The sequence below is a fragment of the Photinus pyralis genome, unplaced genomic scaffold, assembly GCF_008802855.1.
Source record: "Photinus pyralis isolate 1611_PpyrPB1 unplaced genomic scaffold, Ppyr1.3 Ppyr1.4_LG7, whole genome shotgun sequence".
NCBI classification, from domain to species: Eukaryota; Metazoa; Arthropoda; class Insecta; order Coleoptera; family Lampyridae; genus Photinus; species Photinus pyralis.
The window spans coordinates 30,552,842-30,578,786 of record NW_022170738.1 but is presented as its reverse complement, the minus strand read 5'-3'; the positions used below and the strand labels follow the sequence as shown (position 1 = coordinate 30,578,786).

The following is a 25,945-nucleotide window of genomic DNA, read 5'->3' as shown; positions in this document are numbered from 1 at the left end:
CAATTCTTCCTTATGGATTATTTTACCCATTTACTTGTTAATAAATGCTATTGTAATTTTTAACAATTAAATTTACGAAATCAATGTATGTCACGTTAGAGTAGGGAGTGTCCAGAAAATGATTACCTACAGACGTCAAAGATATGTTAAGGATAACCGAAAAATGAATTATTAATAAGTTGTTAAGCTAAAGGGCAGGTGCAAGGGCTAATTTACTACAATGGAAGGAAGCGATGTATTGAATCGTGCATTTAATCCGAGCTTAACCATTTTTAGGTAATTTTAATAATTCGTAGTTCATTAGAAGGACAATTAGAACGGTATCCTACATTAACTTAAGAAGGCCAAGAATAAATCTGCATTTAAATGAAGGAAATGTCAATTTCGTTAAGTGCAAACGATTTAACACGAATTAAAATGTTTAAAATTAAACAGAAAGGTGGTCATTTTCTCACAGAATGATAGCATTTTTTTGTACTCAAAATTAACCTCTTTCGACCATCCCATACGGAAATGTTTGCGGAATAATTTAGCAGAGAATCTAATGAATTCCTAATAAATACTTCTGATATAAAGTGCATTTGATTCAGCTAAAATTCATTTGCAATACTGGACTCAAAAGCGTTCTCAAATTAACTCTAGATGGCCAACGAGCAAAACAAATCTATCATAGTTGCGGAAAATCTAAGTATACCTCAATTGTTTTTGAAAAATGACACCAAGCACAAAATGTGTCAATATAAATTACACGTTAACATAAATTGATAGCTAATCATTTCGTAATTAAACTCGCGACCAACATTTCCCAACTTAAAATTCTAGTACAATGGAGAATCGGTAAATGAAGCTGTATGTGCTGCTCTATGTAACCCAATGCACATTCCAGTGAAAACCCCCAGAATTCCAAAACTTCTACTCCAACTGAACACTTAGATACTGCATCAAATTCCCACTTGGCAAGAAAAACGTCGCGATCAGGCACAATTTGGGGAAAATTCTCAAAGGTCTTCGCAAAAAAGAAACCTAAGCCGAAAGGTATTACCCGTCTTGGATTACTACTCTACTAATATCTCTTACAGCACAAAGCAAGACTAACAGTGTCATACTGCCTCAACAATTGACACCAATCGCACAATCTAAGAACGGCTACCGAGCTAGGTTTGCCGAACAGGTTTCGGCGTACGCCAAAGTGGAAAAACTGGCAATGCTAGTCGGACTACCCGATTGGATAGATGAAAACGTGACGATTACACTCGAGCTTAATCTTCTAAGTTGTTCAAGCCCAGGAAGGTGCCCTTTGCGATTCTGCAGGTAATCTCACCTATGGGTTTTGCAGATATCAGGAACCGAAACCGTTGGTATGTACTTCAGAAACTGATTCGCAGACCGTGTTCACTGGCTCCTTAAAAGTGACAAACAAAGGCAACGTTCTGAACATCATGAGTATGCCACTGTATCTCGTCGATTCCAAAGAGGCGGTAAACTCGCAAAGATTAGAACACGAAACCATACTGAAGGCGTCAGACGACGTGCCCGTATGCCTTTGATTGTGAGTTTTCAGTTTGTATCCCTTCTTTTTCAGTATGCAAAGAAAGGACCAGACAGTGGTATTTACGAGGTGCAAGTGTCTGTGATTTTCACTCGTCTCCATAATGTCGAAGTCCCCAGAAATTTGAATGGCGCAAGTAGTGAGTCTGACAAATACGAAGACACCTTAGCTATGGCGATAAGGAAAGAAATGGATGAACTGATTGACCACACTTCACACGATCAAGCTGCCAATGATGGTGAATCACAGTCTGCAGTGAACGCCGATATTCAAAGTGAAGATTCTGGCAATGACTTAAATAACTGCCGGTGAGTGTAATTTAACCTGTTTCGTATTCTAAAGAAACCATTATGGTTTTTGGTTTACACCTCTTCAAAACCTATATATTTTGCTCCTTCTGCTAATCTTGACCATAGAGGAATTGTATTTCCTCTATGTCTTGACTAATTTTTCGGACTTCGGATCGTATCGTCAAGGATGCGCATGCGTGGTTAAAGGGAGAAGGTTTTGACGTGGTTGACTAGATGTTTTACTGCGACGTTGAGCTTAGATTAACCCCCCCCCCCCTCACCACTTGAAAATTAGGGGAATTAAGTAATTTAAAAAAAATTAGTTGCAAATTTCTAGATCATCTAAAAATACAACACTAAACCACTGCTTAGGACTTTCCCATATCCCAACCTGTGTCTGCCCCTAGCATTTGTACCTTCCCCAGTAATCGAGTAATCTCTTTAGCAAATATCTTAGAATATGTCCAATCCAGGCCCTCTCCTCTCCAACCCTCTTGAGCACCTCTTCATTACTCACTCTGTCCACACAGTGGATCTTCAACGTTCTTCAATAACACCACATTTCTACCGCCTCTATCCTTCTTTTATCACTCTCCTCATGGGTCCTAGTCTCATTTCCTGAGTTTAGCCTAGGCTATGTCGAGTTATATTTTTTCTATACGAAATTTGTAAAAGTGTTTCCTTAAGAATTGCCTATTATTTTCCCAAAAATGTTTTTTTGAAAATCTTTATACTGGGTGTTACAAATTCGATGCGTTAGCATTGCTATCTTGGAAACTATAAGAGGCAAAGTTGTACATTTTAGATCCTCTTTTCCAGAGATATCCGAAAAAAAGAGAAATACTTTCGTTTTAATTTTTTACGGCATTATTATTGATTATTTGGAAAAAAACAAAAGCACTTAGGGCACTTTTATATGCTTCGTAAGAAAAAGATTTTAGATTCCGAGGCGACTGCTCGGTTTTTTGATACTAACATTAACTTTTTTGTAAATACGGATTTTTTTCGTTTTCAGTTTCAGTTAATGAAAACTGTAATTCGAAAGCGAAAAATTAACCAGTTTCACTGTTTATTGTTGAATTCGTTTGGTCCTTTTAAGTGCTCTAATAATTATGATGACGAAAGTAAAAATCCAGGTTGAATGCAGTCGAGATAAATAAAGAAGTTCATTGCCCGATTATATTTATACAACAAAACGTAATCGTAAGTGGAGTCAGAATGTAAGAGGAGGTGGTAAGGAGAGAATTTGTTTGATCAATCTATAGTTTTCTTGTTTTGTATAGGCGTCACATCAACAGCGCAAAAATGCATATAATTGGTGCATAATTATTCATTCGTTAATCGCAGACCACTTTAATAATTTCATACGTTTTCTTTCTACTTTCTACACTTCTAATGAATCACCCGGTACAAGGAGCTATCCAAGCCTGTATTTTCGTACAGTACCAACAAAAAAGGAAGAGCAGAAATGTGACTCGAAGTGAAATTTATTATCAGACCCAGTCTGGCGATCTTTAGACTAGGAGATAGAGATAGTAAACGTTAAGGCAACACATTTCGATTTTGTAAAGTTAGAAGAAATTTACTGCAGTTTCAAATTTATAGCTTTCCTCTACTTCCTTTTATAATTAGTTTGTTCTTCGTCTTTCTTATGGTCGACTCTTCGACTGAAAGGTGCCCATCCTTCGGTTGTTGAAGCTGCTCGATTCTACTTCCATCTTATGACTGCCTAGTGGACTCAAGAGTCACTTGCAATGTAGCTTGTAATTCCACCTTAACCATTGTGCTTGATGACCTCTTCATTAACATGAAGATCCATAGATGAACATGACGCTTAATTGAGAAGATTTTGTCTATTTGGAGCGTATTCTGCGAGACTTCTCCTTAACAAATCTTTCACTTCTCCATCACAAATGTTTCATGCCATATTTACGTCTTCCTCCTACTTGCCACCCTCCCCATTTTCTTCGCACGTTTTCATCCCACCTTGCTTACAATTTATTGACACCTCTCGTGCACCCTTCACGTATCGTTCACCCTGCCTTCTACGCTTCTGATTCTCGTTCACTTCATGCTTCCTTCGGGACTCTCCGTTCTTCCTCGTTCACGGATTTCTTTCGCTATCCTTCATACATCCTTGACACCTCATTTAAAACTACTTCTTAATGGCTCTTTCATCCTGCCTTGATGCCTTCATCATCTTCACACTTCAGACTTCCTCCCTTCACGAATACGTCATGCCTCGTCTAACTTAGAGTTCAAGGATCTATGCTATTGAATATGAGCCGGATTAAAAGTCGTGTTTCCGAATGCGAACTGATATAATTAGTTCGAGCGGTACACAAACAATTCCCCTACTGAAAACCCAAATTACCAACGAGCTCAATTTAAAGCTTGCCTAAGGCGCAATTTGGTCATGCTACGTCACTGTTCTCCCTTTGCGCCTCCTTTACACAGCCACAGTCCACTTGCTTCACTCTTCTTTCCCGCCTCCTTCACTCTTTCTACGCGACTTCCTCACTACTCTTCCCACATACTTCAGGCTTTCTCAAACTTCCTTCCTTGGTACAACCTTTCACGAATGTGTAATGCCTCCTTGACGACTCCTTCCTATTTCTTTACGTCTGGTTTACGTGAATTGCTTGATAACTTTTTTCACCTCACCCTCTCTTAAATTTCTTCACATACTCCTATTCTTCTTTCAGATATGTCCCCGTCACACGTTTTTATCATGTACCCTTCGCGTATTTTTCACGTTTTTTTCATACACCTACTTAACGGCTCGTTCATGCCTTTCTCAAATGATTTTTTCTCCCCGCATTTTTCGCCTTTTCCTTTTACTCCTCATTCCTCCTCCTTCACGCCCCTCTACGTGTCCCCTTCAGGCCTCCTTTATGCACCACTTTCTTCCTTTGACAACTATTTAGCGCAAAAAGCAAACCCAGTTAAAAAGTGTATTTCATATGTTCCATAATGACCGATAGCTATTCTCGTACGATTAGGGCGTTGTGCGGGGGTGCACCATCCTGTTGAAACTAACAGTTTCTAACTTTTGTTTTTGTTGTGTGCCGTACATCGTTGCATTCGTAATAAAAAATGCTGCAGTATGTACTTTTCTTACGGACCATATAAAAAATAAGGTTGATGATGATTTCTCCGAAACGAAGCGTTGTAATATCTCAATTTGTAGAGCCCAAATAAGAAAATGTTTTTTTTTTATTTTTTGTATCTGTAAATTACATAAAAACAAAATCGCAAAATTTCGTTTTTTCTGGCACATCTTCGGAAATAATCGGAATTTTCTGGTTTTTCACATTTTAATTTCCCAACTTTTCCCTAATTTAACCCTCTTCTTATCTTCCGAAATCCCCATCCTTATCTTGGACACAGTGTATAAGTATTGTATAAAGATAGTCTGACTATACAGCGGTGTTATTTTTTATTGGTAGTGGGGGATCCGCCATGTTTTAACCAAATACACCGGATTGGCAGAAATTAACCTGAAAACCATGGTAGGAGTAATATTGTAGCCATAGCAAAATCTACCAATTCGCTTAAATTAATCAGCACAATGACAAACATGGCGGACATGGAGCATATGGCAACACTGTCTTTTTATACAGTCACTGTACTTGGGACAAGTATTCAGCTGTTTTATTGACACTTAATTCCCATTTTAGGATGCGTGGAAGTGGAGTAATCCTTACATCGACGCCAGACTGTGACCAGCTGAGCTTATGCAATATGTCAACGCAAATTAATTCACCGTGGGATGATAAAAACTTCGACAATTATTATGTTCCACCATGGGGCAGTGTACCAACACAGTATTTGCTGACGTACGAAGATACGAAGTCCGCGGCGGCATTTGGCCATTGCGATATGTTTTCCTATCGTAATTGTCGCGATGAAACCGGAGCTTCTGCGTCTCAATGCCAAAAATGCATAGTCAACCATATGTCTACGCAGTACTCTGGCAACGATGAAGGACCATCAGTTCCATGTTGCAAGATAGTTATCACGGCAGAGGTATCAACGCAATATTCTTCTTCTTGCCTTATGCAGGACAAAGAAGTGGAAGTACAGGACAGTTTGTGCAACATGAGGCTGTCAGTGCCAAGTGGAAAAGATTCCGGAAGCTGGTCAAGTTTGAGCTACGCACTGGGAGACTTAAATCGCCAGCAAAATATACTTTGTCAACCAAAAGACAGTAATCTGTCGTCAGATATAACGGCGTGGCCCTCGAGCTCGACAACAACAAATATAGGCGACAGTTCAACTTTGCCATCAATAGTTTCGGATGAATCAGTATCACTGCAGGATCGCCGCCACTCACAAGGTTTCTCAGTAAAGTCTTTGGATAGCACCATACAGCAAAGAAGTTGGTCCCCGATGACGCGGACATCTAAAATATCGATTTCCAAAGTACCCAAAGAGTACCCTCCGTTTCCGTCGGCCACTAGCAATTTTGAAGGTAAGCCGGAAAGTTTATTGAATGAAGAGTTGTGCTTAACGAGCAAGATCGCAAACGTGAACCCTCTCGGCGAATTCGCGAGATGCGAGGTGGTTAGTAATGTAGAAGTGCACATTGCTAACGATCCATTTCGTGATTCTGAACAAAAGTATCAAAGTTATTACGAGGACAATGACCGTTTTTATGAGACGCACCGAGAAAACGTTAGGAGGTATTTTGACGATGCGACGTCGCCCAAGCAGCAAGTAGAGGTTCATTTAGGTGGCGACAGTAGTCGAAGTGATTGCGATACCAAGATGGGGGAGTTTAAGGTATGCCTAACTAAAATGGGAGATATTTTGGCAACCAGTTCAATTTCTAAAGACATCGAGAAATCAACTGATGACCAACTACTGTCAAAAGAAAGACTCCAAACCTACGAAAAGGCTGAAAACGGTATTCAAAATATCATTAAAGAGTTACTTAAAGAATCTGGGGACATCAAGGAAAGTGCACTGTTGCGTGGTGCAAAGGAAGAATGTGATCCACCTGTTGTATTGGACTACGTTAAAACTAAGCCTGACTATGAGAAATTGTGCGCTGTTATGATAGACGAAATGGGAAAATATAGCACGACTGTTAAAGAAGATGCGTCGGTTATGATTGGTGATGTGCTAGATGAAATAATTGATAAATCAGCAGAAATTGCTAATTCGCGAATTAAAGACAGAGCATATTTAGAAGACGAAACTAAGGCATCACCTTTACGCCTCACATACTTTCCTCATTCTACCTTCACAGATTCGAAGGTACCTAAAACTTCATATTGCTTTGGAGAAGTAGCGTGTAATACGTGCATCACCATATCCTCCACGCCTTCAACCCATTCAAAACAAATTGCGAATGATTCATCGGGCGAACAAGCTAAAATTGAATGTTTTCTTGCAGAAGATGTTCAATGCCATGAAACACTTGCGCGTGCACCACCAGAAGAAGAAAAATTCCAAGCTTCTGTTTCTCTAAACTCTATGACCGCCGAGTTTGAAAACTCCAAAGATTTGCCTACAGATCACACAATTATGTGTAAAGAAACTGATGAAGAAGTGTTCATTCAAAATATAGATCTGATTACAAGCGATTGGACAACACAGACCGAATGCAATTCGTCCTCGGAACAGGAAATCTCTTCTACGGTTCCGGATCATCAACCTTCCACCTCGTCCGGTAAAGAACAACTCCCGACAAGTTGCATCGCACTTCAACAAAAACCAGCAACGCATAATATTCAACAGGCCATAACGGGGAAATTATGCAGTTCTTCGGGTAGCCTAACAAACCAGAAGGTCCTCGGGGAACCTGGCAACGAATCACCTGATGCGGATGACGAGAGTGACAATATTTCGGTAAGATTCTACACTAGTTAATCCCCGATCCCACAGGGCCTAGACCTAGGGATTTGCGTGTATTGTTTTCCCTATGTGTACTTTTAAATGGCTAAATCGCTTCTGAAGGACGCCTAATTTTATGCAACCAAAATAACTCATGCGCACGCATTCTGCTCTGTTATTCTGGATTTTACAATTGCATTGCATTGCTTTAGTGCATTCCAAATGCTTAAGACGAGCGGTTTTATGCTTCTTTTAAAATTTCACGATTTCAGCAAAAGTGTAACGCACCTTACTAAAAGAATCCATATATTTCTGTGAATATCCTTTCTTTTTAGGTAGGTTAGTTGGTAGGTAGGTACTTATAAAAGCGACAGTAAAGAGTGGTGTGCTGTTAGGCAATGATGAAGAGATATTAAATGATTCAATCACTTTTTTTTTCATTTGAATACATCGCACACGAACGAAAATAAAAATGCAGAAGCCAACGCAATAATATTGAAATTAATTAATATGACAGACAGATTTTCCTTTGTTTTAAGAAGTTATTTGGGTTGCATAAAATAGGCGTTCTTCAGAAAAAATGTTGTCATTTAAAAGTAGACATGAGGAAAAACAATACACACAAATTCCTATGTCTACTCCTAAGTCAATGTTACTGTATTGTATACTGCCCTTGCAACAAACGCATAGCATAATTTTCGAGTTTCTGATTTCAAATTTCCGCGCATTTTTGTATCAAACATGGCGTACTTTGTGTATATCTAGGGAGTTTTGATGTCCTTGAACCTAGCAGAGCAAGGTCAGCAGAACACAATCAAACATATTGCATAATTAGGTGCTAATTAAGTGCCCTATTCCCGAATTAAATGCTCCTTTTTTTTATTTTTACATGTTCTGCCAGGTTCATATGAACAGAACACTACCTTAAAAACCCAAGAAAATGAAAAGTGAACTAATTAGTTAGTTAGTTAGTTCACTTTTCATGTTCTTGGTTTTTTTGAGGTAGTGCTCTGATGAGTTCATATGCACCTGGAACAGAACATGTAATAATTTAAAAAAAAAGGAGCATTTAATACGGGGATAGGGCACTTAATTAGCACCTAATTAGGACCTAATTATAGTTAGTTCACTTTTCATTTTCTTGGTTTTTTGAGGTAGTGTTCATTGCTTTAGTGCATTCCAAATGCTTAAGACGAGCGGTTTTATGCTTCTTTTAAAATTTCACGATTTCAGCAAAAGTGTAACGCACCTTACTAAAAGAATCCATATATTTCTGTGAATATCCTTTCTTTTTAGGTAGGTTAGTTGGTAGGTAGGTACTTATAAAAGCGACAGTAAAGAGTGGTGTGCTGTTAGGCAATGATGAAGAGATATTAAATGATTCAATCACTTTTTTTTTCATTTGAATACATCGCACACGAACGAAAATAAAAATGCAGAAGCCAACGCAATAATATTGAAATTAATTAATATGACAGACAGATTTTCCTTTGTTTTAAGAAGTTATTTGGGTTGCATAAAATAGGCGTTCTTCAGAAAAAATGTTGTCATTTAAAAGTAGACATGAGGAAAAACAATACACACAAATTCCTATGTCTACTCCTAAGTCAATGTTACTGTATTGTATACTGCCCTTGCAACAAACGCATAGCATAATGTTTCTGATTGTGTTCTGCTGATCTTGCTCTGCTAGATTCATGGACAGGGAGTTTTGCTCAAAAATAGCGAGCGTAAATTTGAATATAATGGTTATTCTGTTGTTCTCGACCATTTTGCCAACTGCTGGATTGAATTTGGGAAAATACGCTGGCGGCATTAATTTTGCATTTAGTGATCATTTTGTTCCGGTGCCAAAAGCACACTACAAGGCTTAGATACAATGTGCTATCCGAATAACCAAAAAAGCAAAGTTCCGTTGTTTTAATTTTTATGTTTACCCCCCAATTAAATTCCAAAAATGGTTGTTTACCGAGAAAAAAATAGGCTGGGAAAAAAGGAACTGACCAAGAAAAAAACCAACCAACAAATTAATATTGAACTGTATAGCAAAGTTAATTGTTTGTAATGCCTTGAATTCATATTAAAATAATTACGAAAATAATTATCAAGTACATAAAATGTCAAATCATAGCCTGGAATTCCTAAAGATTAGTATTTGACACACATAACATAAACACACAAACATTAGAATACATTCACATAAGCTGGATATTGGGTGGTCCCACACATCACGCCGAGTTGTTTTTAGTTGATCTTGATTCAACAATAACCAAACAAATATTAATTAATATGTCAAAATATATGTTGTCTGTAAGGTGAAAGCGAAGCCCGCCTATAGGAAGTGTTATAGGGTTGTATTCAACAAAGGGGGCCATTCCACACGATTGAAGGCAAGTACCCAAGGTTGAAAGCGATTACTGTAGATCAAGAATTACGAGCAAAGTTATTTACGTACAAAAATACAACGCATTTTCACTTTATGAGTACCTAAGTATGAAATAAAAGTACAAAAAGGTAGTTTTAATTTGTTATAATGACAATACACATGCCGGACTGGTATTGCATCTGCACAATGACGTTAATTTGTCAAATAATCTACATCAATCATGTAATTACTGTATGGATGACTTGAGTAATAGTCGAAACACCTACAGTAATAATGAGCATTCGAAACATAAAATAACAACTGCCCATAACCAAAGCCCACATACATCTCCCCAAAATTCCCCTTAAGCAAATCGTAGTCAAAAAATATTAACTAATATCGGCACGCTCTGAGTCTTGCTCGATATTCGTCATTAACTTCCCTCAGACAGCGTTATGTTTGACACTTTTATTGGAGATTGATAATTTCTTTTATTTCTTTCACGTCCGCCAGTGTCGTCTTCTTGAAAAAATAACTTCGGATCGCTCCTTATTGCCTTTTAGAAAATACGAACCGCGAATCTTATAGGGCCTCAGGTCTCCTTAGGTCAAGGTTCGCCGTTGTTGAAAAATTAACTAAATACCGCTGAGTTTAAAGTCAATCAATTTATGCACGGCTTGGAACACGTGTGCGGAGAGGGTATTTTACTTCGTACTAAGATACCCTCGAAGATACCTCTTCTATTTTGTAATTTATGGGGTTGTAAAAGAAATTAATTTGCCGTCACTAAAGTCTGCGATAGGACACAGCTCTTAAGCCGCCCGCACGGAAATGCAACGTCATGATTCATGAGTACGATGTTGGAAATTAAAAATGCGCATCATGCAATAAACTTTACTTCGTCGCTCACGTGCGCCGTATGGCACTGATCTTGGATTACTTTAATTTACGGAAACGGGTGGTGGTGGGGACTGTACCGATCTGGTGGACCGGGGAATAACAAGTGTATCCATTACCACTTAGAAAGCTAACCACCATTTGTGATTTTAGCCCAATCTGAATCTGCCAAAATCCAGATATAAATCCAAACAGGATCTAAACACCCCGCAAGAAATTGCTGACATCGAAAAGAATCTTCAAGAGAACGACACGTGCGTAAGGAAAGGAGAAGTACTGTTTGATTCGCAAAAATTACCAGATTAACAATAAACTATCTCAATTTATTTTTTACGTTTTTTTTAGTCTGAGTCACCCTCATCGGAACTTTGAAAATCGCTTTCTTCGGAACCGGATTCTGCGCAGGCGAGACACTGCCTGCCCACATCGTACCAACATTCGGCGCAATGCACGAAATGGCACGTGGGTGTCGCGCACTTCTCAAAATCACCGGGAAGATTTGATTTCTTGCGCGGTTCCGGTTCCCCACATATTAAACACTTTCGCCTTGCTGCCGCAAAAAAACGCAGGCACTTGCAAGCTTTTGGAAAACGTACACGCAACACAGTAAAGATGTTCAGATCATCTTGAAGACGACGCTCCCTCACCAATTTCTTCACCTTGTTCTTCATGTACCTAAAGAAACTGATTCGTCTCCTGAGAGTCTCGTTGTATAAGTACAGTATGCGTCGTTTTTCTCTTTTCCTGTAGAAAATCGCACAGATTGCCGGTCGTAACCTGTGAATATAGGCCTGGAGCAGCACCAAGACCCATACGCAGAAGTAGGTACCGTAAATCTTGAAAATGTAGTAATTTGGTAACACGGTCGGTTGAGGCAGACAGGCCTCGTTGCTTCGAACCGTTTTGATCCGCTTCTTTACATTGAAACCTTTTAGAACAGATCTCAACATGGAGGCTATTATACCCGTGCCTTTCACTTGCAACATGAGATCGTGGTGACCGGTTTGCGTGTAGTCGATTTTAGCGTGTCGGCGTACCAAGTCTAGGGCTTCGTAAAATAAGCGATCGAGAAGAATGAAGGTTGTTGCAGTTATCATTTCTAACAGTAGCTTTAAGGTTTGGCCCAGTAGCTCTTCTCGTTCCATTTTTAACGGTTTCCAGTCCCACGGATCGACCAGCTTACTCCTTTCGACCTTTTTCAGTGGCAACAGCGTGATCTTCTCCTGCGTGTGTCTTCTAGCATCGATATGGCGGAAATACCTAGTTATGTAGATGTTGTCGTATTCTATCTCCCGTAAGTACCTGTCGTGGTATTTTTGCGCTTTTACGATAATTCGCAAAAAAACGAAAGCCAGAATTCGCTTCAGGAGCGTCAGGAGTTCGTCTAACAACGCTTTTTTTGCGTTCACCGCATGCAAGACGGCTTTTGCGGTATCGGTCGCTTGTCTCACGTCAATCAACTCCTTAATTCGCGTAATTTTGTATTGGACTTTTACGTCTTTAAAATTTTGAGTCAGTGAATCGCTCGATTTTTTCAAGTACGTGTAGCCTTCACCAAAGCCAGAATCCAAATCTTTTGATGGATCGCAGCGGCTCTTACCGCCCAAAACCTGCACGATGTTGCATACGAACGTTAACTTCATAGGCCAACACAACAACCAGGCAGCAAGCCAAGTAACAGTATCGTAGCATGTATCGTAACCCCTCTGAAACATGTTTCTACACTTCTCAGCGGCTCGAGTAAATTGGTCTTCGCACCGCATTTCGATTTTCTTTAAGTACATCTTCTCAAAGCGCTCCGCTTCAGTTTGTTCTCCTTTTGATCGGTACTTATCGTCAATTTCTTTCGATCGTAATGAGTTTTGATTGACCAAGTCAATGTAGTCATTCTCCTCTTTCAACTTCTTCATTTCTGCTTCACCTTCGACCTCTCCTACGATCGGTGCGGACACATCCCGAATAGTTCTCACAGTATCTTTCACCTCGGTAACATCCGTTTTGAGCCCAAACAGTGCTTGTGTAAACGGCTTGAACAGTAACTCATACTTTGTCTTAGTCAAATTGAATGTTAACGCAGTCGTGCACGCAAACACCCTTACCACCTCCTGCCCGTTGTTGCTTAGATTTTGAATCGGTCCAGATAATATGTACGCCACGACCACAGCCTTCAGGACACCTCGACCCGCTCGCCCGCCGAAAGTTGGAAACGATAGCATGGTTATACACCGAATTTGGGAGGAGAATGCAAGTCCAATTGAAATCATCATAGTTATAATGCCTCCTACTGTAAACGCAGCATTTTCCGTAAAATTCAGATCTACAAGTATTAACTCGTAGAACGCCAATCCTAGAATTACTCCACATATAAAGCCAAGCACTCTCTTTGGGGCAACATACTTATTCCTCTCACTTCCGAAAAACCTTGCTATTTTCCGACACGTTTTACTTTTCATGCTTATATTAAACGCATTAGTTACTTTGACGTCTGTCTACTGGTTAACTGATAAAATTACTACAACCAAAGAGTACTAAATACGTTGGTACTAATTCGTATCAGCTTTTCCTGCGTTGTCAGAAGTGACAGCTTGCATATGAATTAAATGACCGGACAATTGTAGAAAAGGGGACAGCTACATTACAATTAATAAGACTCGTTGAGAATAGCTTCAACCCTTCACACGCTGATACCTACCAGGTATTACCTTTGAAGACTTGATTTACAGTGAAGCAAAGTGATTACCTACAACAATTGCAAGGGTAGGTACAATTACCTCAAAAATCTTGAAAGAGCTTATGCTGAAACACAAGAGGCAATGATGAATCTTCTTCATAGAACTTCCTGGGTTGCAATAATCAGCTTTTCTAAAGGTGGTAATTCCGGAATGTGAATGACATTTTATTTATGATTTATTAAAGACTAGATGACGAGTCAATTCCAGACTCAGTGGCAACAACCAACTGGACTCAGACAGTCCAGGGCCTCCTTATCATGGCAAATCTGGGGTTTTTCTAAGCTTCTAAAATTGAATAGACGCCAGATTACGAAGATCATCGAAGTCCTCACTGGGCATTGGATGGTGAACTATCACCTGCACAAGATTGAGCTTGTAGGGGAGCCCAAGTGCAGGTAGATGAAACTACTAAGCATGTGGTCTGTCACTGTGACGCTTTGATCAGAAAAGACATCGGCTCTTTGGCGACAGTTACCTGTAACAGGGTCGGGTGAAGCAACTTAGGCTAAGCAGGGTTACAAAGGAAAGAGGATAGGCAAAATAGGCCTCTGGTGTGCCTAAGTGCTTCCTAGTCGGCTCCCGTTTCAGAAAGTATCAAACGATTTGAAACAGGTACAATAAACTGAAATGTTTTACGTTTGAGTCTACGAATTCATAAGGTGCTAAAATGTATATTGTGCAAAGTGGTTTCAGCGTTCCCCCAGGTCAAAAGTTAACAACGTTGCTTAACATGCTTTATGTGTCCTCCTTCCATTTGCACACAGAAAATTCAGCCACTTAGTGAAATGCAGGAAAAAAACAATATTTAAATTAAGACACAAAATCAACCTCTATCTCTGAAACACTTAGTTTACGGACCTATGTTTATAAAGACTTTTTGGCTTCTTTTCATGAGTACTATATGGATAAAATTGTTGTAATTAGCAGATTCCAAACAAAAATGCAGTAGAATTGGTAGAATATCGAAGCTTCTTTAATTCAAAGTTAATAAGGAAATTCAGTTCCAATTCTAATATTTTTCTATTGTCAAAAGATTACAAGTCAACAACAATTTCTATAACAACCAACACAGTTTTTTTTTACAGCTACTATCATGAGGCCTAGTACGCTTCGCTGCACTATCTTGTGCATTTCACAATACTCTCAACAAAAATATCGGACTTTTTTTAAACACCCTTTATATACAAAATCGCAAAAATGTTGAGGGGAAGATAAAAAAAAGTTTCAGAAAGAAAAATGTCTCATGAAATTTTAGAGGATTTAAAGGGTTTCGGAAGGCCATAGGTTCTTAAGCTTAAATGCTCCCTGTACCTTTTCGAAGATTTCAATGCTTTCGGAGAATGAGAACGCTTTATAGCGATTCGTAAAGTCTTTGTCAAGTTCAGAGGACTCTAGAAACGTTTTCCTGCAATAGTCAGTAAAAAACGACGATATAAAATGCCGTCCGTCCGTGCGTCTGTGTACATGATAACTCACGAACGGTTTCGAATTTTTCAATTCTGTTTTCAGTAATAGGTAGACAATGGGACTAACTGACTAAATTTTTGTCACTTGAACTTTCTGTCCGTCCGTCTGTGCTAGTCGGTTGTTATCTATATTAGTTTGAAACAGTATTCCTCAGTTGATTTGCAAAATGAAAATATGAAGGGAGATAGGGGCGGGCAATACACATATACGGGAGAAAGAGGGATGTCGGTAATTTATTACATGCAAACACTGGTAGAAATAAAATAGTGATAGGAACAAGGATAGACCAACCGATGGAAATTTAATAGGGAAACTAAAAAGATCATGGAAAGATAAACGGACGAAGGGAGATACAGTTATGAACAAGGGACACTGTGGGGACTTATAGAAGGTGACTAGAAGAATAAGAAGAATGAAGAGAAAGTACAAAGGAGTAGTGGAAGAGTATATGAACAGAGTATTAAAAAAGCAATAACGTGGCAACAGGTAATTGAAGGGGAATGCAATAGAAAGGAGTGGTGGGACAGAACGTGTACAGAACAGAGAATCAGATACAGAATAATGATGAAGAAAGAAAAGGAGAGAGAACAGAAAAAGTGCAAAAAAATTCTAAGGAACAAAAGATAGAGAAACAGGGAGAATATGAAGCGCAAATAAGGAAAATAAAATCAGCGATGGAGTTGTGGAAGATGGTACAGAGGAAAAGCGAAAAAACTCAACAAGTGCGAAAGACATACCAATAGAGCAGCACTTTATTAAGATACTACAAGGAAAGCAGGAGAAGGTTTTAGAGGCAGTAGGAAAAGAGGAGGTCGTAAAAGACGAGATATCAAGAGATTTTTGCTACAGATAATGTAAAGAAATAAGAAGCCGAAGAAATTAATAAACAAGATATGGAAAAGAGGTGGGCTGTGGGAAGAGGAAGAGGTGATAGTGCCGATTCACAAACTCAGTCATAGTCTTTACAGTCTGTATGGAACATTATACGGGAATCACGATCATGGCAACGGCGTACAAAATAGGTACATGCGATGGTATAGTATGAAAGGTTAGAAAGAGAAATAGAAGAGGAGCATGTTATAAAAAACGCAAATATGATTCAGAAAAGGGAGGGGAATAATCGACTGTAAATATGTACTACGCAGACTGGTGCAAAAGAAATACAAAATAGGGCGGAAAAGTGATAGCGTTTTTCATGGATTTAAAGAAAAGTTTGACAGAGTAGAAAGGGAAAAGGTATGGAAAATGATGGACTACGGGAAAATAGACAATGAGTTGGATAGAATCGCCAAAATATATGGAGAGACAAGAATTAGGGTAAGAATATGATTCTATTTAGAAAAGGTGGGGGGGGGGGGGGAAAAAGAAAGATAACATTTATTTATTTAATATCCCTCTCTTGTTCTGGGCCCTTAACAGGCTTGGGCTCAATTACAGACTGAAATGGAGCGAGGAAAGAGTAGAAGAAGTCGGAGAAATTTAATACTTACGGTCCCAGATGCAGCGAAATAATGAAGAAAATGCTCTAATAAGCGAACTAAGAAAACAGGTGGAGGTGGCAATGAAAAAGGCGTGGGCAATAGGAACGAAGAAATTAAAATACGAGTTTAGAATGAAAAACATCTTTTTGGTGGAATGGTGGGAGGGATTTTGATGAATGAAGGGAAGATATGGGGTTGGAAGAGTAAACAAAAAAGGAGAATACCAGTATAAGGATAGCGTTGGGACGCATGATGGTAAGATTCGAAGGAAGGAGAGAAAAAATGAATTGATGAAGGAATGTTTGTGAACAATGATGAACGCAAAAAGAAATTGAGGGGAAGAACGAAAAAAAATTATGACAGAAATTGATAAGGATGGGCAAAGATAGAAGGAAGGAGAGAAATAAGGGAACGGATGGAAGATGAACTTCGAAAAGGAATATACAAGTACAACAACAAAGAGAGAAAATCGAGAACTCATGAGGAAACCTTGAAGGAAACAAGGAACTTATAAGGGAGTAGGTGTCGAAATGCCTAAGACGGGGAAGAAAAAACATCAAAATAATGGCGAGATATGACAGAGGTTTGTATTACTTATTTGAATAGTAATACCAATAAGTGGTACTGGGTTAAATGAGAACCCCTAAATCGGCACCCCACTTTGTTACATCGCCAAAATATAGTGCTAAGGTTGTGATAATTTTGTGCGCCTATCGTTTACAAGAAAATCAAAATTTTCCGTTGGGGGTCCAACTTAATACCAAAACACCATCATTCTCGTATCCACGTGACACTAATACCATAGTGTTTTTTGAAAGGTAAATGGTAATTTTTACCATTGTTGAAAAAAAGGCCAGTTTTCTTGAATTAGTTGTTCTATTCATCGTAAAAGTTCACATTCGCCGCCTTAATGAATGAATAATTGCATTTTTCATTAAGAAGTACAAACAATGCGAACCAATTATAAACTATAAATAAATTACAGTACCAATTAGTGCTAAATCTATTTTTAAGGAACTACCAAATAAGTTAAAGCTGCATAATTTGCGTGGGATCGGCAAGGGTGCCCCAAAATAACGCGACCGATGTGGGTTCGTGCTCTATGAGGAACGAAAAAGGCCTCTCCAGCCTAAATGACTTTGTACCGCCAATATAGTCAATAACACTTGCACTTATCGCCGCAGCCTCCGTGCCCTTTTCGTCCACCGAGAGGCTCACCTGTTGGAAAATGTTCGAAATTTTAACTGGTTGTTCGGCCGCCTCGTTTAGTGCTATGTCGACCTTTTCGGTCGTCCTTAGAGCGTTGTATAGATCAATTCTGTTTTGAATTATATCGACCGGATCACCACCTTGAGCCTTCGTCTTCAACACATTTCTGTATAACCTTTCGAACACGCGATACCTCTGCAAGGGATCTAATACGCTTAAATTGTTCACTATCTTAAATTTGGGAACTTGAAGTGCAACTTTAGACTTTTTCATTTGTGCCAAAAGCTGAATTACGTCCTTGGGATTTAAGTCGGCCGTGAACTTGCGGATATTGTATTCCTTGCCGTCGTCAGGGGTTGGCAGGATGAAATACATTGCCACTTCGTCATTTTTGTACGGTAACCTAACAATTCTGCAGCGCAATTCTGAGCTTTCGACGTAGAGCAGGTTATCGAAAATGCCCTGCATGTATTCGACGTTGACGGTTTGCTGTGGACCTGTATGGAATGGAGCTATGGTGTTTAATTCGTAACTGAACGGCGTTTCCCAGTCTGCTTTGAAATATATGGCATTGCTAAAAATGGCTGCCGTAGTTCGAGGCAAAGTAGCTGGTAATATTGACTTAATGACTCCCCTAGTTTGTTCGGCTGCCCAGTCGTTTATAACCCTTCTAGACGTGGTGGGATCGGTTGAAAAGTTCAAAGGCTGAAGTGCCGTTTCGTAAATGTGGAGGTTGTGCTTAAAATTATCCAGTAACTTAAACTGTGAGTTATAAAAGAGTCCGCTGCTGCAGTTCAGCACGAACGACTTTGTATGGTCCCTCTTGTTAAGCTCTCTAATAAGATTTCCCATTTGTGAATGTAATTTCGCGTAAGGGAGCTTAAAGGTCTTGTTTCCATGGTGTCCATAATACTTAATCATCGCCTGGTTGTGGTCGGTATTGTTGGGTAAAGATAAGAGATTGTGCAATTCGATCCTAAAATCCTGATCGGCGCCTAGCATCAGTTGAGATAGTAGTAAAGTCGCACTCAAAGGCGAAACTAAGAAATTTCTTTGGGATTCTGTACTTGGATCATCCAACAGCACTTGCAAGCGTATTCCAACCCCAAAGATTGCTTCGATCGCGACACCGAAACGTTGCTGTACATTTGGCAACGTTTTTTGAGGAGTGGCTCTCACAAGTAATAAGCAAAAGATCGCCGTGGCAAAGCGCATTTTGTTACCTGAAACAAAAGAGGTTTATAAATCCAGAAATCTAATTTTCGATTTTGTTTTAAACAAAAAAGTCAAATTTTCTCTAATATATAACGCACAATTATTTTTTTATTCGTTTGTAATTTTCAGGACTTCAGTAAATTCAAAATTTATTTTGAAACTACCCAGAGGGAAAGTTTTTGAATCAAATTTAGTAGAAAAGTCAATCAAGAATAATGTAAATCAGTGACGAAATAACAATGCGAACTACTCTTCAGGAGGCGAAGTTTACCTGAGGAGGTTTTTTAAAGATTGCAGGAACGTATTGTTATATAAACTTCAGCAAGCGGACGTTTTGTTTGACTTCAGCACCTAAAATAACGATGGGTCCTCTTGTACGTGACTTTCAATTATTTTTAACGCTAGAAGTTGATTGTAATTCGAGATTGGACACAAGATTCGATCATATTAGTTGAATTAGTTAATTGTAAAGAAATTATGTGATAAAAAGTTATGTTTATTCTTTCGTAAAAATGTTATCTCCAGTCCTTGCGATAAGAACGTTAGCGCTTCGGCGGATAATTATTTTCAAGATACGCAGAAGTTATCGCAGATGTTTTTTCGCCGGTATTTAATTTATTCGAAGATGCAGTTGGAAGTGGAACAGAAAGAGAATTTGTTTTAAATAGAAGGGACGGACGTTAATCGTGGCTTGTTTGGTGATAGACGTTAATCGTTGTTTTTTACGTAGTCGCTTATTGTTTTGGTGATTAGATTTGTTCACCTTGCCAGTTTTTGTAGAAGAAGTCAGTTCAGTATTACGTTTACGAAGAGGTTTAGTCGGACTGTTGTGTCTATCATGCTTTTATCGCTTTTACATGAAGCATATCCCAGTACCAGTTAAAGGGAATTGTTCCACGAGATGGCATTGTTCCTCGATAAATCAATTGCAACATTTAATATGATCTACAATCCTTGAAAAGCACCCTGTAAACCTCGTTCGTAAGTTTCCTGTTTCCCTCTAATCACAATTACTTCTGTTGCGCATCACGTCTCCAGAACTCACCGAATTCCATTTTCTAGAGTTCAATCTGGCAATCTATGCAGTATACTGTACGAAGCAATTTCAACCCCTTTGTCGAATCCAGGTTGAATCGTATTGTTTTAAGTTTACACGAAAAGACCAAACAATTTCGTTTAGATATCGTCGTTGAAAGAAATTCAGGCAAAAGATTCTTCCATTCAAGTACTCATCGAGGGGTTTGCCACTTAGTAATTTTGGGGTACAACCATCAATAATTTATTGTAATTTCAGTGATTCTTAATATTCATAATTTTGTGGTAATCCCCAAAATTGTTTCTGGAAATTTCGAGTTGTGTACTGGTATTTTACAATCCTTCTGCTTAATTATACTTTCAGGGCCTTTTTATTAAAAATTCCAAATGATTATTGTTTTAGGTTTATCCATATGGTGGTCAAACTTATTTATTACTTAGAAAAGAACAAACCAAAAATTTCCAAATGAACTACAAGTTCAAAACGTTTCTGTTGGGAACTATGGTCTCATTTAATTTTATTCCCTGCGGACAAGGAATAGAGCAATGGAAACGTATGGATTTATCTAGGTTTTACGGACTTCTTTCCAATTTTATTAAAACTTAAATTTCTGCACTAAGACGGCGCGAAAAGAAAATTCCGATCTCCATTAAATTTGAACTATCTGGCGATCGATGACGGCAAAATGGGCAAAAGTCACCTACACCATCCATAAAGAGTGTGTGTCGCTAGTCTTCACCCGAGTCTCAACCTCCTATGCGTCGAACAGATAAAGAACTTTGAGATGTTTTCTGAACTTAACATTTACGCCACCACGGCGTGACATAAGTCATGAAAGGCGGGATTGCGCAGTGGCTGAATCATAGTTATCCCAACCAGACATAATCATCTGCATGGATGTATCTAAAACAATGGAAGGAACAGGCACTGAATTTTACTTAAAATAACAGCTGAACCTCCATATCACCCAACCACTAGGCAATGTAGCCATGTGAGAAGGTGAGTGTCTTTGACGGGTCGGACGACTCTAGTCAGGGAGTAGTCCACCCTTCTATCGTAATCCAGAATCCATATAGGTTGATGATGATGATGTGTATCTGCGTTATTAACAAGTGGCTTGATGCCCTTGTAACTTTTCAATTTCTTTGCGTATAAGGGAAGATTATTTCATCCTCTATCGCAGAAAAATCTAATTTTTGGTGCTTCTTGGCAGACATATTTCACCGAAATATTCCAAGCCTTTAGATTAAGGCATGTCCGTCCACTCTTAGGCTACTTTCACGACAAGTTCACTTTTACAACTCATAAAGAGCGAAGTTTTCGAGAAAGTTTTGCAGAGTTTTTTCAAATTTCGTCTAGTGGACTTTTTTGATCCACATAATAGAACATTTTTCATCTCCTGTTGCAATATCACTATTTCTAGTAATTCCTGTGCTATAATTCTATTGACTTCTACCACTAAATACAATTCTAGTTCCATTCCCCATACTAATTTCGGAGGGCAACACATCAGAATTTCATTGCGGTCTTTATTAATTTTTCAACAAAGCAGAAAAAGCGTACCGGGCTAAAAACTGTTCAAAATACCTTAGCTTCAGCCGAAAAACATATGTATTGCACTCTAAAATTCTGTCGTAATGTTTACAAACAGTACTGATCCATTATTCACTACAATAATGATACTATTCGAACATTCATTTAGACATTAACATGATACATAAGACGTATGTATATAATATACCCAACCTTAATTTTGTATATTGTTTAAACGTATTGTACAATGATAATATGCATGCTGAATGTGTAGTATGTACTTACATGCAGTGTTAGTTAAGTTAGATTGTATACAGGGTGTCCATTATGTATGGAATATAGTATATGTACATATTTTTTTTCTCTTTTCGATGATGTAACATGTTAGTTTTTCAAAAAAATCATTATAATCACATCAATAACGTTAATCTATATATCCTACATCAAAATAAAACAAATGAACGTGTACATTTCTTATTAAACCTTGAAGATCAAATGAAATTAGCAATAAAATGGTAACAAACATACACATTCATTTGTTTTATTTTGATGCAGGATATCTAGATTAATGTTATTGATGTGATTATAATAAGTTTTTTTGAAAAATTTTCTTGTATTAGGATACTAACATGTTACATTATCGAAAAGAGAAAAAAAATGAGCCTAATGAAAAGGTGCACTGCCATTTATTTTCGTTATTCATTTGTTTTCTGAATAAAACCAACTGACTGCTGCCTTATTATGGGAAATAAAATGTTAAACAACTTTCAAATAGAAAAATTTTGTATACATTCGATATTTACCGAGATATATATGTAGCATAATCTGTATAAATGTTAACATAAGATAAACATTTTGTCATTCACATTTTGATCGATATTTACCGATGTTATTGTAGTATAATATAGTTAATGATTGCACCCTGTATTAATAAAAGTACTTTAACATTCATACGTTTTACATGCAAAGCGAAAAGAGCGCTCAAATTGAGCCTATATTTTTGTGTGTGCTAAAGGGTTGCACATTCAAACTTGCAATAAGCAAACGATTTAGGATTAGGTATAGGGTTGCACAACTTTGCAAATAGAAAAAAGATAGCTATCCTAATTATAGTGATCGAATACGTAATAAATATTCCAAATGCAAGGAAATTTTTGAGCACAGTATGTATAAATAAAAGTTGGGATCGGAGTTCATGGGAAATGCAATACGATTACAGCGATTACTTTTTTCTTGTATTTTTGTGTGTGCTAAAGGGTTGCACATTTAAAACTTGCAAGGAGCAAACGAATTTAGGATTGAGGTAAGGGTGCACTTTAAAAATGCGAAGATAGCTATCCTAAGTTATAGTGTTCGAAACGTAATAAATAAAATGCAAGGATTTTTACAGTGAGTATTATAATTTAAAATATGGGAGGACATGGGTTTCTCGATTACATTAATTAGTTGTCACGAAGATATTATGTAATTGAAAATAAAACTTGATATTTATTGTGTATACAACATGTTTCCGTCTTCATTAGGTTAAGTTTAATTGAGCTAGAGCTATAATACACTTAGATATTAGTTACTTTTTGTGTACTATAATCTAAATACAGGCCAAATTCCAACTTTGCGAAAGTGACATTCAGAAATGCTAAAAGGTATCTTTTGACTAAATCTAATGGTACCGAAACGTATTATATTGGAGTATGACTCAAAAGAGCGCGGGAATCCCTAATCAAAATTGACAGGAAAACATTTCCCTAGTTTTTGGAAAATGTGGTCATGACTTGCGACTGTAAATGTGGTTTCTCAGCCAATAAACCGCTTATAGGTACAGATTTGGTCTACACGCATTACTCAATTTAATTTTCCAGCATTAGATTACCAAAAATGAGTTCAAGGGTTGACGTTAATCGTTTGCGCGCCATTTTCGACCTACTTGTATTTGTTTATAATTAAAGGAAATTAAGCACGTGGATATTATTAATCAATACAATCGTGAATTAATAAGCAATAATTATTGCACTCTTGATTCTAAACTCCTTTGGCAATGAACTTCAACTCCAATTGGCAAAATTGAAATTAAGGCGCAAATCGAGTATGAAGTAATCACCATTATCAGAATGTGATAAATGTAAACCAGAATGACTACTATCCGTGACATTAAAAAGTAATTATCGAATAACTTACTTGTTTTTATCAAAAATTTAATAAGGAGGCAACTGCAACGAAACACCAAACACTTTCCGCAATTATAACTGAATACCTAACGTTAATAACAAATTGTAATAAACAACAGCACGTTCACGGAACAAGTGTTACTGCACAGAACTGACCACTTATGACCTTACTCATACCACTCAACATAACCTACTTCACTGTACAAATATATACAAATTATTATATTTCGGAAAATCCAAAATCTTTGTTTTGTGAATCGCACCGCCCGAAGCGCATTGGAAACTAAACGAGATTCCGATTCAATTACCTAATTGCGATCATTCATTTTCTTATTATTTCGTTTTATATCCGCGTTTTTAGCCGTGCTGGAAAAACGCCCCGTTTTTGGTCGCCATCGGCTCAAGACGGCAAAAAATGCGGAAAGTTTGGTGGAATTATTTATTGAACGCTTTGTTGTTCACGTGGAATTTGTCACCTTAATATTTGCATACATGTTTTATTCATAGAAAGTACGCGCAGTGTGTGGTCTAGCTAGTCAAACTTAAAAATGTTTGATTCTTTTGCATCTGAACACCAACGTGGAACTTTTTGTTTTTTTCGACAGCAACTTATTTTTGATCGCCCGTTAGGTACTTAATCTGGTGTCCTTCCCATTAGTCCCAGAATTTGTAATACCTTCTTTGCATTCCTTCTTAATTCCCATATTTGTGCGTTTGTCCCAGTATTTTGTTGCATTTGGTAGGGACCACAAATATTTAAATTGTCTTACCTTCTCCACCCTTTCCTTCGTCCACTACCATTCTACCGCCCTTTTCCTTTCTCCCCTCCTCCCAATCTTATCATCTTCGATTTTTCGACATTTAAATCCATTCCATTCTTGTCCCAGTACCTTGCCCATCTTTTCATCAATGTCTTCATTTGCTCCATATCTGTTATGTAAAAATTAAATAAGGTTCAACATCCCCGTCTCAGTCCTTTTACTGTCCAGAACACTTGAGACTTCTTCTTTCTCCAAATAGCTCCTTGATTTTGCTCTATTTTCCCACCCTCATCGATCATTTCCCATATTTTTTCCCTTTCTACTTTGTCAAAAGCTGCCTTTATATCCAATTTATTTATTTATTTCCAATTCTTTTTCAACCAGTCTGTGTAGCACATGTATACAATCAATCGTTCCTCTCCCTTTCCTCAGTCCCATTTGTTTCCTCGTTTTCTCCTCTATTTCTCTTTATAACCTTACCTTCTACACCACCGCATCCATAAGTATATTCTGTACGCAGTCGTCTTTCGGGTAGTAAAATGATCAGTCCAAGCGTGTATCGTGTTCACGGACGGACGGACGAACAGACGGACCATCGACTCCTCTATAAAGCTTGCATCGCTTAATAATCCTGAGTGGAGGTTTGCAAATAAAGAAACCACATGGTAACCGGAAATACATGTACCAAACTCCAAACATTTAATATTACCTTTTTCTCATTTAAAATTCATCCTTCATTTACTTTATTGCATACCGTGTTGGATGTTTTTGTAGAAGACCGGTTCGGAAGATGCGAGCCAATATTAATGTGCAAACAAACCAGCATACCTAGTCTATTCGGCGACGCGCTTGGGGGCGCTTACACAAAAAAATTACCATATTTACACTTTCTAGTATTTTTAGCACATTTCTGTTGACTTACGGCGTGTTTTTTCCTTTTAGCACTTTTTGTGATTACGCAAATAGCTATTGAATTAAACAAGATACGAAGAATCGTATACGATTTTCAGTAAGCAGGGGAATTTTTTGCGACTCAGCTCGTATTGGGAAAGCAGACTTTTAATCTGGCACATATTCAATAGCATTGATCCTTGAACCCGTAAAAAATCGATTGGCAAACTAAAGAGTTGGCATCGCTGCTTCTTTTCGTTATCGAGTTAGACGAGGAACAGACGGACAGACGGACAAAGGCATCACATAAGGGGAATTTTTGTTCTTTCCATAAATTTCTCTAAAAAACCATCGCATAAGGGAAATGTCTTTCTTTCGGAAACTTCCCCTAAAAATAGGGGTTTTAGTTTGCATATGAAATTAACGTAACGTTTCACTTCCTTTGAACTGCACCATTTGGTCTTTCTTACAACATCCCTATTCTAACTACTCAAGTCGCGATCATACACAGTA

General features: G+C 38.0%; 3 protein-coding genes across 4 annotated transcripts; 1 reads left to right on the top strand and 2 right to left on the bottom strand.

Moving 5' to 3' along the window:
• The first annotated feature begins 703 nt into the window (after positions 1-703).
• On the top strand, positions 704-11,268 carry LOC116177465. 2 transcript variants are annotated; one of them, XM_031496450.1, is made up of 7 exons: positions 704-837; positions 887-1,035; positions 1,080-1,290; positions 1,337-1,535; positions 1,583-1,857; positions 5,520-7,695; positions 11,096-11,268. In XM_031496450.1, exons 1-7 carry the CDS (start codon positions 827-829, stop codon positions 11,246-11,248), a joined length of 3,174 nt encoding a protein of 1,057 aa, XP_031352310.1. In that variant the 5' UTR covers positions 704-826; the 3' UTR covers positions 11,249-11,268. The 2 variants fall into 2 exon arrangements, with proteins under 2 accessions (XP_031352310.1, XP_031352312.1); XM_031496452.1 differs by having other exon boundaries at positions 705-837; positions 900-1,035.
• A 15-nt stretch (positions 11,269-11,283) lies between these two features.
• On the bottom strand, positions 11,284-13,395 carry LOC116176166 (protein sneaky). The gene has a single exon (XM_031494644.1). The coding sequence runs from the start codon at positions 13,393-13,395 to the stop codon at positions 11,284-11,286; it is 2,112 nt and encodes a 703-aa protein (XP_031350504.1).
• Positions 13,396-17,479: 4,084 nt separating this feature from the next.
• On the bottom strand, positions 17,480-24,169 carry LOC116176478 (leukocyte elastase inhibitor-like). Its single transcript, XM_031495069.1, has 2 exons — positions 23,791-24,169; positions 17,480-19,054 (listed from the first exon to the last, which is right to left on the bottom strand). Exon 2 carries the CDS (start codon positions 19,044-19,046, stop codon positions 17,652-17,654), a length of 1,395 nt encoding a protein of 464 aa, XP_031350929.1. The 5' UTR covers positions 19,047-19,054; positions 23,791-24,169; the 3' UTR covers positions 17,480-17,651.
• Between the last annotated feature and the right edge of the window lie 1,776 nt (positions 24,170-25,945).

Excerpts from the sequence above, each read along its gene's own strand:
- LOC116177465 (XM_031496450.1), top strand. Across the intron at positions 1,858-5,519 it reads AATGACTTAAATAACTGCCG|GATGCGTGGAAGTGGAGTAA; the intron begins GTGAGTGTAATT and ends TTCCCATTTTAG. Across the intron at positions 7,696-11,095 it reads ACGAGAGTGACAATATTTCG|CCCAATCTGAATCTGCCAAA; the intron begins GTAAGATTCTAC and ends TTGTGATTTTAG.
- LOC116176166 (XM_031494644.1), bottom strand. The coding sequence starts at position 13,395 with ATGAAAAGTAAAACGTGTCGGAAAATAGCAAGGTTTTTCGGAAGTGAG.
- LOC116176478 (XM_031495069.1), bottom strand. The coding sequence starts at position 19,046 with ATGCGCTTTGCCACGGCGATCTTTTGCTTATTACTTGTGAGAGCCACT.